General features: G+C 36.6%; 1 protein-coding gene across 1 annotated transcript; it reads left to right on the top strand.

Moving 5' to 3' along the window:
* Positions 1-10,413: 10,413 nt before the first annotated feature.
* On the top strand, positions 10,414-11,532 carry LOC134672703 (craniofacial development protein 2-like). Its single transcript, XM_063530652.1, has one exon. The coding sequence runs from the start codon at positions 10,414-10,416 to the stop codon at positions 11,530-11,532; it is 1,119 nt and encodes a 372-aa protein (XP_063386722.1).
* Positions 11,533-12,366: the final 834 nt, after the last annotated feature.

Below are 12,366 nucleotides of genomic sequence, written 5' to 3'. Positions count from 1 at the left end.
ACGAGAAAAATTCTTCAAGATTGTAATAAAATTTTTGGTACCGTATTATTTCTATTCTCTAACCTACGACACCTTAACGTTATCAATATTCAAAAGTAAAAAAGTGTCAGTTTAAGGGTTAAAATATTTAAATAACAAATGTTGATAATTTTGGCTTTTATAACTGTTGGTTCTTAATTGTCCTACTTGTTCATTCTTAAATTTTTTGTGACACAGTGAGTACAGAAGGGAATTTACATAAATGTAACAGTTTTAAAATAATTTATTTCAAGTTAGTTAAGATCTGTATTGAATTGGGTTATCAGGAGGCCCCTTTGAGTGTAATCAGAAAACCGCTACGCGTTATATTAAGGCAGGGTATCTCACTCCGCGATTTCGTCGCTTTGCTACAGGTAGCTAAAAGTACATCCGTTCGGCCCCAATTTTGGGGTTTGCCATAAGCCGCGCGTGGCGCTGTCGCCACCTAGCGGCCATATCTGTGCTGATCGTAACAGACGCGTTTTGTTAGAGAGTGAGTCTTCTGTACTTAGTGAGAGTGAGTCTTCTGTATTTATTCTGTGATTAAGGGTCTGATTCTAGCAACAAAAGTTAATATTCTGGCTAAGTAAATTTCGCCACTGCTTTTAGAATTATTTTATTAAAAAGTATCAAAACTGGGTACACTTTAATAAAGAATATTAATGAATGTACTGGTTCTGTAACGGTAAAAATTAATATAATAGAAATGGAATTTCTAAATCATAAGTACTATCTAAAAGATGAATATTAAAGTCCTTTGGTTAACTTCGAGCTATGATTTATTAACGGCTTATTACACGTCTCGTCTGGCATTTATCTCGAGTTTATGGACACTTTATCTGAAGTATCGTAGCAGCACGCCATTTTACCCGAGTAAGTACAAGTTAACGGTCATACACGGGTTAGGAGTCCTGAAACCCTTAAGAGGGGGTGTAAAGCCAGGAAATTAGAGAGAAACAAAAGTTATGGCGCGCCACCCGATAACTTGCCGCGGAAGATATGACCATGGCGCGGGATTTACCTTTTATCTCAATTTCTCTAAAAAAAATTATATATAAAATTACAAATGAAAATTAGACATGTTTTCGTGATTTTTTCTATCGAGTCAACTGTAAACTTTTAAGGTTTTGGTTTTAAGGTCTTGGAGACTGTTGCAAATGTACATAGTACACAGCAAACTGTGTAGCCTAGTTAACGTGCATGGTTTTTTTCTCTTGATTGAAATGTGTAATAATTCAGTATAAAAAAAACTACAATGTTGCGTTAGCCCCCTCTTAACTCTCACTGTTATTTTAACCCATAACAAAGTGTTAATTGAATTTTACGATCCATGACAATTTTGAGATTCCATTGACTGAGTTGGAAAAACTTATAGGCGTTTTCGTAATACAACCTTCAAATATAAAACTAACGAACTACCTCGCGGATACGCAAACTTTGTATACCTACTTATTCAGCTCATACTCATTTTTAAGGTATTGTATTGGTTGCAGTTCTAACTAACCTACTCGTAGGTACCGCGAGGGTTGTAGTTCTAACCTAACCCTTTTTTTCACATAAAATAATTGCATTTTTTATGAACGTTGGCGCAAACCGTTAATAATTGGGACTATTCAATTCACATAAAATTGTGTTATCAAAAATTGCACCTATCAGTAACGTTCTCCATTTTAATTCATTCTGAATAACAGTCTGAAATGGAGGCCACATCTTGAAAATAATTAAATCGATTCATGTTTACCTTCAAACTCCATTAGAGTTCAGTCTTGCGCAGCAGTTGACTGGAAACTGGGGGCAAATTCAATTCTTAGAAATTATTTCTTTAATTAATTATTTAATGTGTAAATACCCTTTTCTCATGAATGCATGGCTTGCTTTTAGAGAAATTATAATTATACATCTTCCGTATGACGATACGAAATTATAATTAAACATTTTTGAAGCAGTAGAAGTCATGCTTGGTTTGGGGGTGCTCGCTGAAGCGATGGAGTTTTCAAAACTGGCCATACGCGAGACATAAAGGTATTTTATTTCGTCCATTCGTTTTTGCAGTTGTGATAGAAAATCTTAGATGGGTACTGAGAGTTTTGTAGGTAAAGTCTCAAAAGAGTCAAAAATATTGTTTTGATTAAATTCTCCCTGCTTATAGTAATGCATATTAGGGCGATGCCAGTTTATGGGCATTTTTTTTTAAACTATTATTATGTCTTTATTGAAGTTCTATAAATTTTCTGTCGAATATAATGAAATTCGTTTGTAAAACAAATTAATACTAAAATACCTTCGCTTCTAGCTTACCCGCTTTATACTTCCTTCCCCTATATTATCACCATAGCAATAAAATCATCTGCTGCGTATTTGTTTTAATTGTAGATCCCACATTAATAGGTACGGCGCCTTTCGTCTCGCGGTTCACAATGGAGGTATTTTATGAGCTACATCGAATTTAATTATCTTTCACTCGGTCCAATGTCAGGCTAAATCAGTTTCGTGTTTCACGCTATTTTCATCATCGCGTCGTTAATGAAACTTGACGCCTTTGTAACCGCACATTAACTAAATATCAAAACTTTGCTTTTGACTTATTTATAAACTTTTACGTCGTTCCAAATGGTTCCGCTGAACATTCATTATAACATCAAAGCTATATTCATCGTAATTGAGGTTTGACTAAAAGTTCGCAATTCGGTCACCGTTAAATGATTTATGATACCACGCAATGTCAGATCATGACATCATTTCTAGCTATTTACAACTAGGTATATAAATTAGTATAACGTATATCGGCCCCTGGCGCAAGGCCGGGAAAACGCCAGAAGAAGAAGAAGAACATATGGCTATTCAAAATTAGGTGATATATCGCTCTTTCATATTCGAGCTATAGAGATGTAGATAACGTTTTTCGATTTTTACGGGTAGGCCCTCCTAGTGGCAGGGATTGACGAAGTTTATCTGATAATTGAATCCACATGTGGATAGTAGGTAGCACTCTTCAAAACACAAAAAGGTACAAACTATTTCATAACATTTAGTTCAATGGTTTTACTCGTAAATCTCTCATTTTGATGAGTTCAATACTTTGAAGACGTAAAAGAAGTTAAGTAATATAAGTTATTGACATAAACTTCAGCTAAGATTAGTTTTCGATTTTGATAAATATCAGATACAATTAAACAAGGTGAGTTCGATGAATTCCCATAAGATTTCAATAATTGGCAAATCTCAATATCTCGGCTGCAAATGGTTATTTTATTTCAATTAACATTTGATTCAATATAATCTCCATAAAAATTACATTGTACTGTATCGTAACATCCACAATGGCGGTAACGTTTTAAATTAATAGTCCCGAACAACCGCCGGCAGTCAAAGTTCAACAAAGTAATAAAAGGCACGGTCTGGTTACACGAGTCGAGTGCTCACGCCAGTACACGTGATAAGTAACATTCACACAAGTCAATGGTTATGTTTTTAACAACTATTCGTAAAAAACTGTTTAGGTACAATAGGATATTTTATAAAATTGAGTGCAATGGAATTTTAAAACTGCGACCCTCATGCGAAGAAACTGCTACCAGAAAGGTAGGTTAGGTTAGAACTGTGACATCCTGCTGATACAATCTGGTACTAGAAAATTAGGTTTTAGAACTCTAAGTAAAAGTGATCTCGACGGCGCTTATACATACATATTATATGTAACATTATGCTTATTAATATTTATCATAAACGAATTCACATCTGAAATTCATTATAATTATATACATAGTACATGTAATTCTGAATTTTGTTATTCTTTTATTTTTAGGTAAGGTACCTACTATTAGGTTAGTTAGGTTCGGACTTTTCTTTTATTAGTTACTTACCTAAACCATGGCACCCTAAACGAGGCAGCAACCGAGGTCGCAATCGTATGCGGACTTCTCCTTTCAGGAAGAAAGGCAGGATTATGCCATTGTCGCTGCTACCCCACCTGGAAAATTGCACTTACACTGTTATTAAGAAAATGCCCGGCCCAGTTTTGTACAATGTATAGGGTTTTTAGCGGTCCGGTGGCACGTTTTCGCTGTAATACGGCTTGGTTTGGCCTGGTAATGCGGCCTTTTAGATTATTAAAAATTAACCAGTCAGCGTTTAAGAGTTCTTTTTTTACTTTTTATGGGGTGAAACGTGGTCTAGAATAGGTACCGTAAAACGGGGTGAATAGACACGATTTTCAACTTCAAGGACGATTTTCACCAATAATCCAAACGATAAAAGTAAAAATTTAGACATCATTTTATGAGTCTTGGTTAGTTCTTCAATTTTGCATTTGTGAAATCAATATTGACCCACCCAATTCAGAGAAAATCAAAGAAAACTGTCTGTTTTCTCCATATCCTTAAAACGGGGTCGATAGACACACGAAAGGGGTGAATACGGGCAGGGAAGTAGTCTCGGGCCCCTTCTGTTTTTAATTCTCCTGAACGACCTACCGACAGCACTAAGTCATTCATCGTGCCTCTTATTCGCGGACGACCTAAAATTGGTTATGCCAATTAACAGCAATAGAGACTTTTCCCTACTACAACTTGACATAGACAAAGTTTGTACCTGGGCGCGTGACAATGGCTTATTCCTTAACAATGACAAATGCTCGGTTATCAAATACACGCGAGCTCGACTCCCTATAACCCATCCTTACGTCATAGAGGGCAAGCCTTTGAAACGCGTCAATGAAATTAAAGACTTAGGAACGTGGTTTGATACTCAGCTCACATTTAATAACCACATTACAATAACCTGTAACGAAGCCCGCAGATGCCTGGGATTCGTCATGCGTCAAACGAAGCTATTTAATGATAAGCATGCTATGACTGTACTCTATAACGCCTTCGTTCGAAGTAAACTCGAAACAAACGCAGTTATTTGGAGTCCCCATGAAAAACAGTACACGGTTCTAATAGAGAAAGTCCAAAAATCATTCATAAGGTTCCTCTATAAGAAGTTATATGGCTTTTATCCCCTTCTTTATCCCACCCTATTCGTTTTAGGTATGGTAGATTATATATCCTTAGAGTCACGTAGAAATATGTACTTAAGGCGAGGTAAGCTCTTAGAAACGTAATTTTAATGCCATTTTATTAAGAAACGGCAAAGACTAAACACGTGAAAAAAATATATGTTGTTTTTGAGACCTTTATCTAAGTACGTCGGGTACTCGTAACATAATTGGACAAACTTCGCTCGATAGAAAAAAAATCCAAACATACCCTTATTTTCCACCTTAAAACTCATTTCATTTAAATATTATACTACTTTATGTATTGAAAATCACATCAAAATAAACGTCTGTAATGATGTAATGTCCGTCGGGTTTAATCTTGTTAATTTCGTAACACATATAACTTTAAACTCGAAATTTACGAATTCACGGCACCATTTACTCGCGCCCCCGCTGCCATCTCACCGCTCAGTCCCAAGCGGGACGCGTTGGAGGTCGGACGCTTGCCAATTTTTGAAGCGCTCCATATTACGATTGGCTGATAGTACCCACAGTTTTTCATGGTATAACTCTAGATTTTAAACTCAAATGGGGTCCCCATATTTCTTCTATTTCAAATAGACTGCGTTCTGCAGCTTTTGCAGTGAGCAAAACGTTTGCTAACCTATGTGTAAACAACTCGATCAGTATATATTTTCATAACTGCCATAGCATTATGTCATCATAAGACAGAAGGAGCAACCGTTCAGATACTATGTAACATTGATACGACCGAATAGTTACTAAAGTTAAACTAAGAAAAGTCTTTAGGCGATTTTGATAGCCCACGCAGTGCAAGTATTATTTACACTCATAATTTCATAGAAGTTTGTCATTTAAAATAACACTTGCACTGCGTGGGCTATCAAATCTGCTGCAGACTTTTCTTCGTCTAACTCTAAATACCATTTTTGTTCTCCAGAAGAGGGCTATTCAAGCAATATATAAAATGAACCATAGAGACTTATTTAGAGATAAATTTAATTAAATTTACATAATAACAGCGTACTGTCAATACATTTATTAGAATATTCTGTATAATAATATAATATAATATTATTATACCTCAGAATATTCTGTATATAGGTACATAATAAAAACTTTTTGCAAAAAAAAGAAAACCGACTTCAAAAAGGATGAAATAAAATATTATCCTTTTTAAGTCTATGCGTTACCAACTGATATGTTTGAAGTCGGTGCCAAGCCAACTTTTAAAGCATACCATGATTTTGGTGCGATTCGATAAGGATGTACGTTGGATTGCCTTACACGACGACAATGAACATACTTTCTGTAGATACAGTCGACGTTAAAAATATCTTTACACTTTTCGTCTTATTACAAAGGAGTAAGGTGCAAAAGTATAAACATATATTTGACATCGACTGTACCTAACAACACACCTCAGAACACACGATCAAACCTTCTTGGTACAGTACCATGTTTGTCGGCACGCAAGCGTGGGATTGGGACTGAGTTATTTCCCGTCCGTCCCTTATTCAGAGGACTACATTTCAAAATATAAAACAATTCAAGGAATTTACGTTCTTGCCAAATTTCACCTAAAACGGTTCAGTTGTTTAGCCATGAAAAGGCGACAAAGAGGCAGACAGAATTACTTACACATTTATAATAGTTATTAGTACAGTTCTAATGGGATTTATAGTCATAAAGCTGATTATTTTTGACGGGTATTGTTACTACTTGGCTTGGCACCGACTTCAAACATATCAGTTGGTAACGCATAGACTTAAAAAGGATAATATTTTATTTCATCCTTTTTGAAGTCGGTTTTCTTTTTTTTGCAAAAAGTTTTTATTTTTCCATTTTTAGTTTTAACGCATTGTTAAGAGCGCGACGCATGAATGAAAAACAACATCATGATTAACACTAAATTCGTGTACCTACTTTAATAAATATGTAATGTGGAATTGTCTCGAGTCCGTCTGGGAAATTATAATTCCTGTCACTACACTAAATCCATCCTCCGCCCCACCACTGGCCCAATCCCTCACCCCCCGCTCACTCTACCTCACAACGCATCAACCCCTGATCCATGAACCCCTCGAACCAGCAGCCCTTCAACCGCCATTCCCCGACCCCTTAACTCCTAACCCTAAACCCCGATCAGTAGCCTTACCAGCTTACCAAGAGTTTGACATTGATTTATTCGCTAGCGTGTGTAACTTACTTTCTTTGCATCTCGCTCGTACTGGCATATTAGTGCGAGCGAGATGCATAGAAAGTAAGTTAGGAAGACGTTAGCGTCGCTAACTTAGCGAATATGTCAATGTCAAACTCGTGGTAAGGCTACACTTGCACTACATCAAATTGGCGGTTTTCGGAAGCAAATGCTCGAGTTACTTTAGAAAACACCGAAATCACTTTACACGTGCTTTTAAAAACTGAGGAGTTCCCTCAATTCCTCATGGATTCCATCATCAGACCAGAACCAAAAATTATACGGAAACACCTTGGAGGTAACTCCTTCCAAACAAAAAAAGAATTACTCAAATCGGATCACAGGTGCCGGAGTAATCGCTGAACACTACATTTAAAAAATCATCATCATTATCATCAAAACAATCATCATCATCAGGTCCACTTCATCAAAGTTGTGATTTTCGGGAGAAAATGCTCGAGTTGCTTAAGAAAACACCCAAATCACCATACATGTGCCTTTAAAAATTGAGGAGTTCCCTCAATTCCTCATGGATCCCATCATCAGAACAGAACCAAATTAAAATGGGACCAACTCGGAGGTAGCTCCTTTCAAACAAAAAAAGAATTACTCAAATCGGACTACGGATGTCGGAGTAATCGGTGAACGTACATAGAAAAAAAAAAAAAAAAAAAAAATAGCCGCAACCGAATACAGAACCTCCTCCTTCTATGAAATGGAAGTCGGTTAATAAAATATTATCCTTTTTAAGTCTATGCGTTACTAACTGATATGTTTGAAGTCGGTGCCAAGCCAACTTTTGAAGCATACATAAGCAAAAATTAACAGGGAAATCACAATTGCAAGAGAACAGTGGTTGACTAATAAATGTAAAGAAATAGAAAGATTACAACAGATCCATGATAGTTTTAATCTGCACAAACAGGTAAAAGAGTTCACAGACTTAAATAATAAGAGATTTCAGGGTACACTCGTAAATCAAAATGGAAACATTGTTGTTGATAAAAAAGAGGCCTGCGAAGTCTGGCAAGATTATGTTCTAAATCTTTTTAAAGATGATAGGATACCGACTGAACCTCTAAGCGATCTCAACTTAGAGAGTCCATCAATACTGAAATCAGAATTTATATCAGCCTTAGAACATATGAAGCGTAGAAAAGCTTTGGGTCCCGATGGAATTGCGGTGGAAGTATTAAAATTGATACATGATTATAATATAGATAATTTAGTTTCATTATTTAACAAATTTTATCAATCAGACAATATGCTCCCTGAAGACTGGCTCTTGTCAATATTCACACCAATACCTAAAAAGGCCAATGCCAAAAGCTGCGGCGATCATCGGATGATCAGCGTGATGAGTCATTTCCTGGAGGTATTTTTAAAAATCATACAAAGAAGAATCTACAAGAAAATAGAGGAAAACATAAGTGACACACAATTTGGGTTTAGAGCCGGACTAGGTACTAGAGATGCCTTAGTAGCAGTCCAAGTTTTGGTACAAAGATGTCTAGATGTTCAAGTAGATGTTCATATGTGCTTTATCGACTTCGAAAAAGCATTTGACAACGTGAATCATGCTAAATTAATCAATATATTAAAATCAATTGGAATAGATGGTAACGACATTAAATTTATAGAGAACTTATACTGGAAACAAAAAGCTAAAATCAAAATTAATAACGTTCTGACTGAAGAAATTCAAATAGAGAAAGGCGTAAGGCAGGGCTGTATCTTGTCACCCTGCTTATTCAACTTGTACTCGGAGGTGATTTTTAAAAAGGCTTTTGAAGAACTTGATCTTGGGATCCGTGTAAATGGCAAATTGATACAGAACATTCGTTACGCTGATGATACCGTCTTATTTGCTACTAACCCTGAAGACCTTCAAATAATGCTGCAAAAACTGAATAACACACTTTTGGAATATGGACTTAAGATAAACACAAGTAAAACAAAACACATGATTGTTAGTAAAACACCAATTTCAGAAACACTTAGACCACTATCCTTAAATAATAAAATAATAGAAGAATAAAATAATCATCATCATTATCATCAAAACAATCATCATCATCAGGTCCACTTCATCAAAGTTGTGATTTTCGGGAGAAAATGCTCGAGTTGCTTAAGAAAACACCCAAATCACCATACATGTGCCTTTAAAAATTGAGGAGTTCCCTCAATTCCTCATGGATCCCATCATCAGAACAGAACCAAATTCAAATGGGACCAACTCGGAGGTAGCTCCTTTCAAACAAAAAAAGAATTACTCAAATCGGACTACGGATGTCGGAGTAATCGGTGAACGTACATAGAAAAAAAAAAAAAAAAAAATAGCCGCAACCGAATACAGAACCTCCTCCTTCTATGAAATGGAAGTCGGTTAATAAAATATTATCCTTTTTAAGTCTATGCGTTACTAACTGATATGTTTGAAGTCGGTGCCAAGCCAACTTTTGAAGCATACCATGATTTTGGTGCGATTCGATAAGGATGTACGTTAGATTGCCTTACACGACGACAATGAACGTACTTTCTGTAGGTACAGTCGACGTTAAAAATAAGTTTACAGTTTTCGTCTTATTACAAAGGAGTAAGGTGCAAAAGTGTAAACATATATTTGACGTCAACTGTACCTAAGAACACACCTCAGAACACACGATCAAACCTTCTTGGCACAGTCCGTACCATGTTTGTCGGCACGCAAGCGTGGGATTGGGACTGAAGTTATTTCCCGTCCCTTATTCAGAGGACTACATTTCAAAATATAAAACAATTCAAGGAATTTACTTTCTTGCCAAATTTCACCTAAAGCGGTTCAGTTGTTTAGCCATGAAAAGGCGACAAAGAGGCAGACAGAATTACTTACATATTTATAATAGTTATTAGTACAGTTCTAAGGGGAGTAAGGGGAGAACGGAGCATAACATCTTTTCCGACCCAATTGTCAACCCCACCTGCACGCGCCGGATGGCGGCGGCGGCCAACAGGCAGCCGTGGTGCTCCCTGCTGGACAACGGACGGGGCTCTGGCGACCGAGTCAATGGCGGTATATCCATTTCCCCATGCTGGGCGACTGGCTGGAAGAGGCTGCAACGGCCTTGGGGTCTAAATAACCCCAAAAAAGACGAATGTAGAAGGACTTTGGGGCCCCACTACATATTATTTGCCCTTAGTAAAACCATATGTCATGTCCGAATCAGAAAATAGTAAGCCATGTGAACCGACTAGCGCTCGGCGTCGAAGAGTTGCCAGGCTCATCGATGTTAAATTGGAGACTGGTGAAGATCCCTATGCGAATAAAATGAAGATTAGAAAGAAGAAACAAGAAGAAAGCGTTAATTTGAGTACTTGGAACGTCAGAGGACTAAATAAAAAGGGTAAACTAGAAAATGTCATAGAAGAAATGGTAAGATTAAAGATAGATATAATGGGGATTAGTGAAACGAAACTAGCTGATAGCGGAAGAATTGACAAAGACGACGCCACGCTGTTTTATACGGGAAACCCATCCGATCAAAAATCTAACTACCACGGAGTTGGTATCATGGTGAGCAAGGAACTTCGGAAGTATGTTTCGAATGTGACTCACTTCTCTAATAGATGCATGATGCTAAATATCAGTGCTCATCCCTTCAACCTAAACATAATCCAAGTCTATGCTCCAACATGTGATGGTGATGACCAGGAAGTGGAAGAGTTTTATGAAGGAATAGAGCAGTTATTAAAGTCAGTAAAATCACAGGATATCAACATAATAATGGGGGACTTAAATGCAAAGGTGGGACAAGGAGAAGAAGGAAAAATTGTGGGGAAATTTGGTTTAGGAAAAAGGAATGATAGAGGAAACAGGCTCGTAGAATTTTGTTCCGAAAACAACTTGGTCATTACAAATACTTGGTTCCAACATCCTGCAAGGCGACTTTACACATGGCGCTCACCAGCTGACCAACCATCACATGTTGTAAGAAACCAGATCGACTACATTATGATAAAGGACAGATTTAGAAACTCCATCATTCAGGTCAAAACATATCCCGGGGCTGATATAAAATCTGACCATAACCCTGTTTGTGCCAAGATGTTTTTAAAATTAAAGAAATTGAAACTGCCATCCAGCATAATGAAAGTTGACATAAACCGCCTTAAAGATGAGACAGTTAAAACTTCAGTGAGTGTTAAACTTAACAACTGTATAAAACCTATATGCGAGAAGGGGAACAATCCCTTGATTACATATAAAGATCTTGTTACGGAAATAAGAAATATAACATCGGAAGAACTAACTAGTAAAGACACGGGAAAGTGACAAGAATGGATGACCGATGATATATTAATACTAATGAATGAAAGGCGGACTTATAAAAACATAAATGAGGATAAATATAATGAAACAGATATAAAAATTAACAGGGAAATCACAATTGCAAGAGAACAGTGGTTGACTAATAAATGTAAAGAAATAGAAAGATTACAACAGATCCATGATAGTTTTAATCTGCACAAACAGGTAAAAGAGTTCACAGACTTAAATAATAAGAGATTTCAGGGTACACTCGTAAATCAAAATGGAAACATTGTTGTTGATAAAAAAGAGGCCTGCGAAGTCTTGCAAGATTATGTTCTAAATCTTTTTAAAGATGATAGGATACCGACTGAACCTCTAAGCGATCTCAACTTAGAGAGTCCATCAATACTGAAATCAGAATTTATATCAGCCTTAGAACATATGAAGCGTAGAAAAGCTTTGGGTCCCGATGGAATTGCGGTGGAAGTATTAAAATTGATACATGATTATAATATAGATAATTTAGTTTCATTATTTAACAAATTTTATCAATCAGACAATATGCTCCCTGAAGACTGGCTCTTGTCAATATTCACACCAATACCTAAAAAGGCCAATGCCAAAAGCTGCAGCGATCATCGGATGATCAGCGTGATGAGTCATTTCCTGAAGGTATTTTTAAAAATCATACAAAGAAGAATCTACAAGAAAATAGAGGAAAACATAAGTGACACACAATTTGGGTTTAGAGCCGGACTAGGTACTAGAGATGCCTTAGTAGCAGTCCAAGTTTTGGTACAAAGATGTCTAGATGTTCAAGTAGATGTTCATATGTGCTTTATCGACTTCGAAAAA

Source organism: Cydia fagiglandana, chromosome 2 (genome assembly GCF_963556715.1).
Source record: "Cydia fagiglandana chromosome 2, ilCydFagi1.1, whole genome shotgun sequence".
Lineage (NCBI taxonomy): Eukaryota > Metazoa > Arthropoda > Insecta > Lepidoptera > Tortricidae > Cydia > Cydia fagiglandana.
The sequence above is the reverse complement of the archived record's forward strand: the minus strand, read 5'-3'. Positions and strand labels throughout refer to the sequence as shown.

What these genes read in the sequence shown, in the direction of transcription:
- LOC134672703 (XM_063530652.1), top strand. Translation starts at nt 10,414, where the DNA reads ATGTCCGAATCAGAAAATAGTAAGCCATGTGAACCGACTAGCGCTCGG.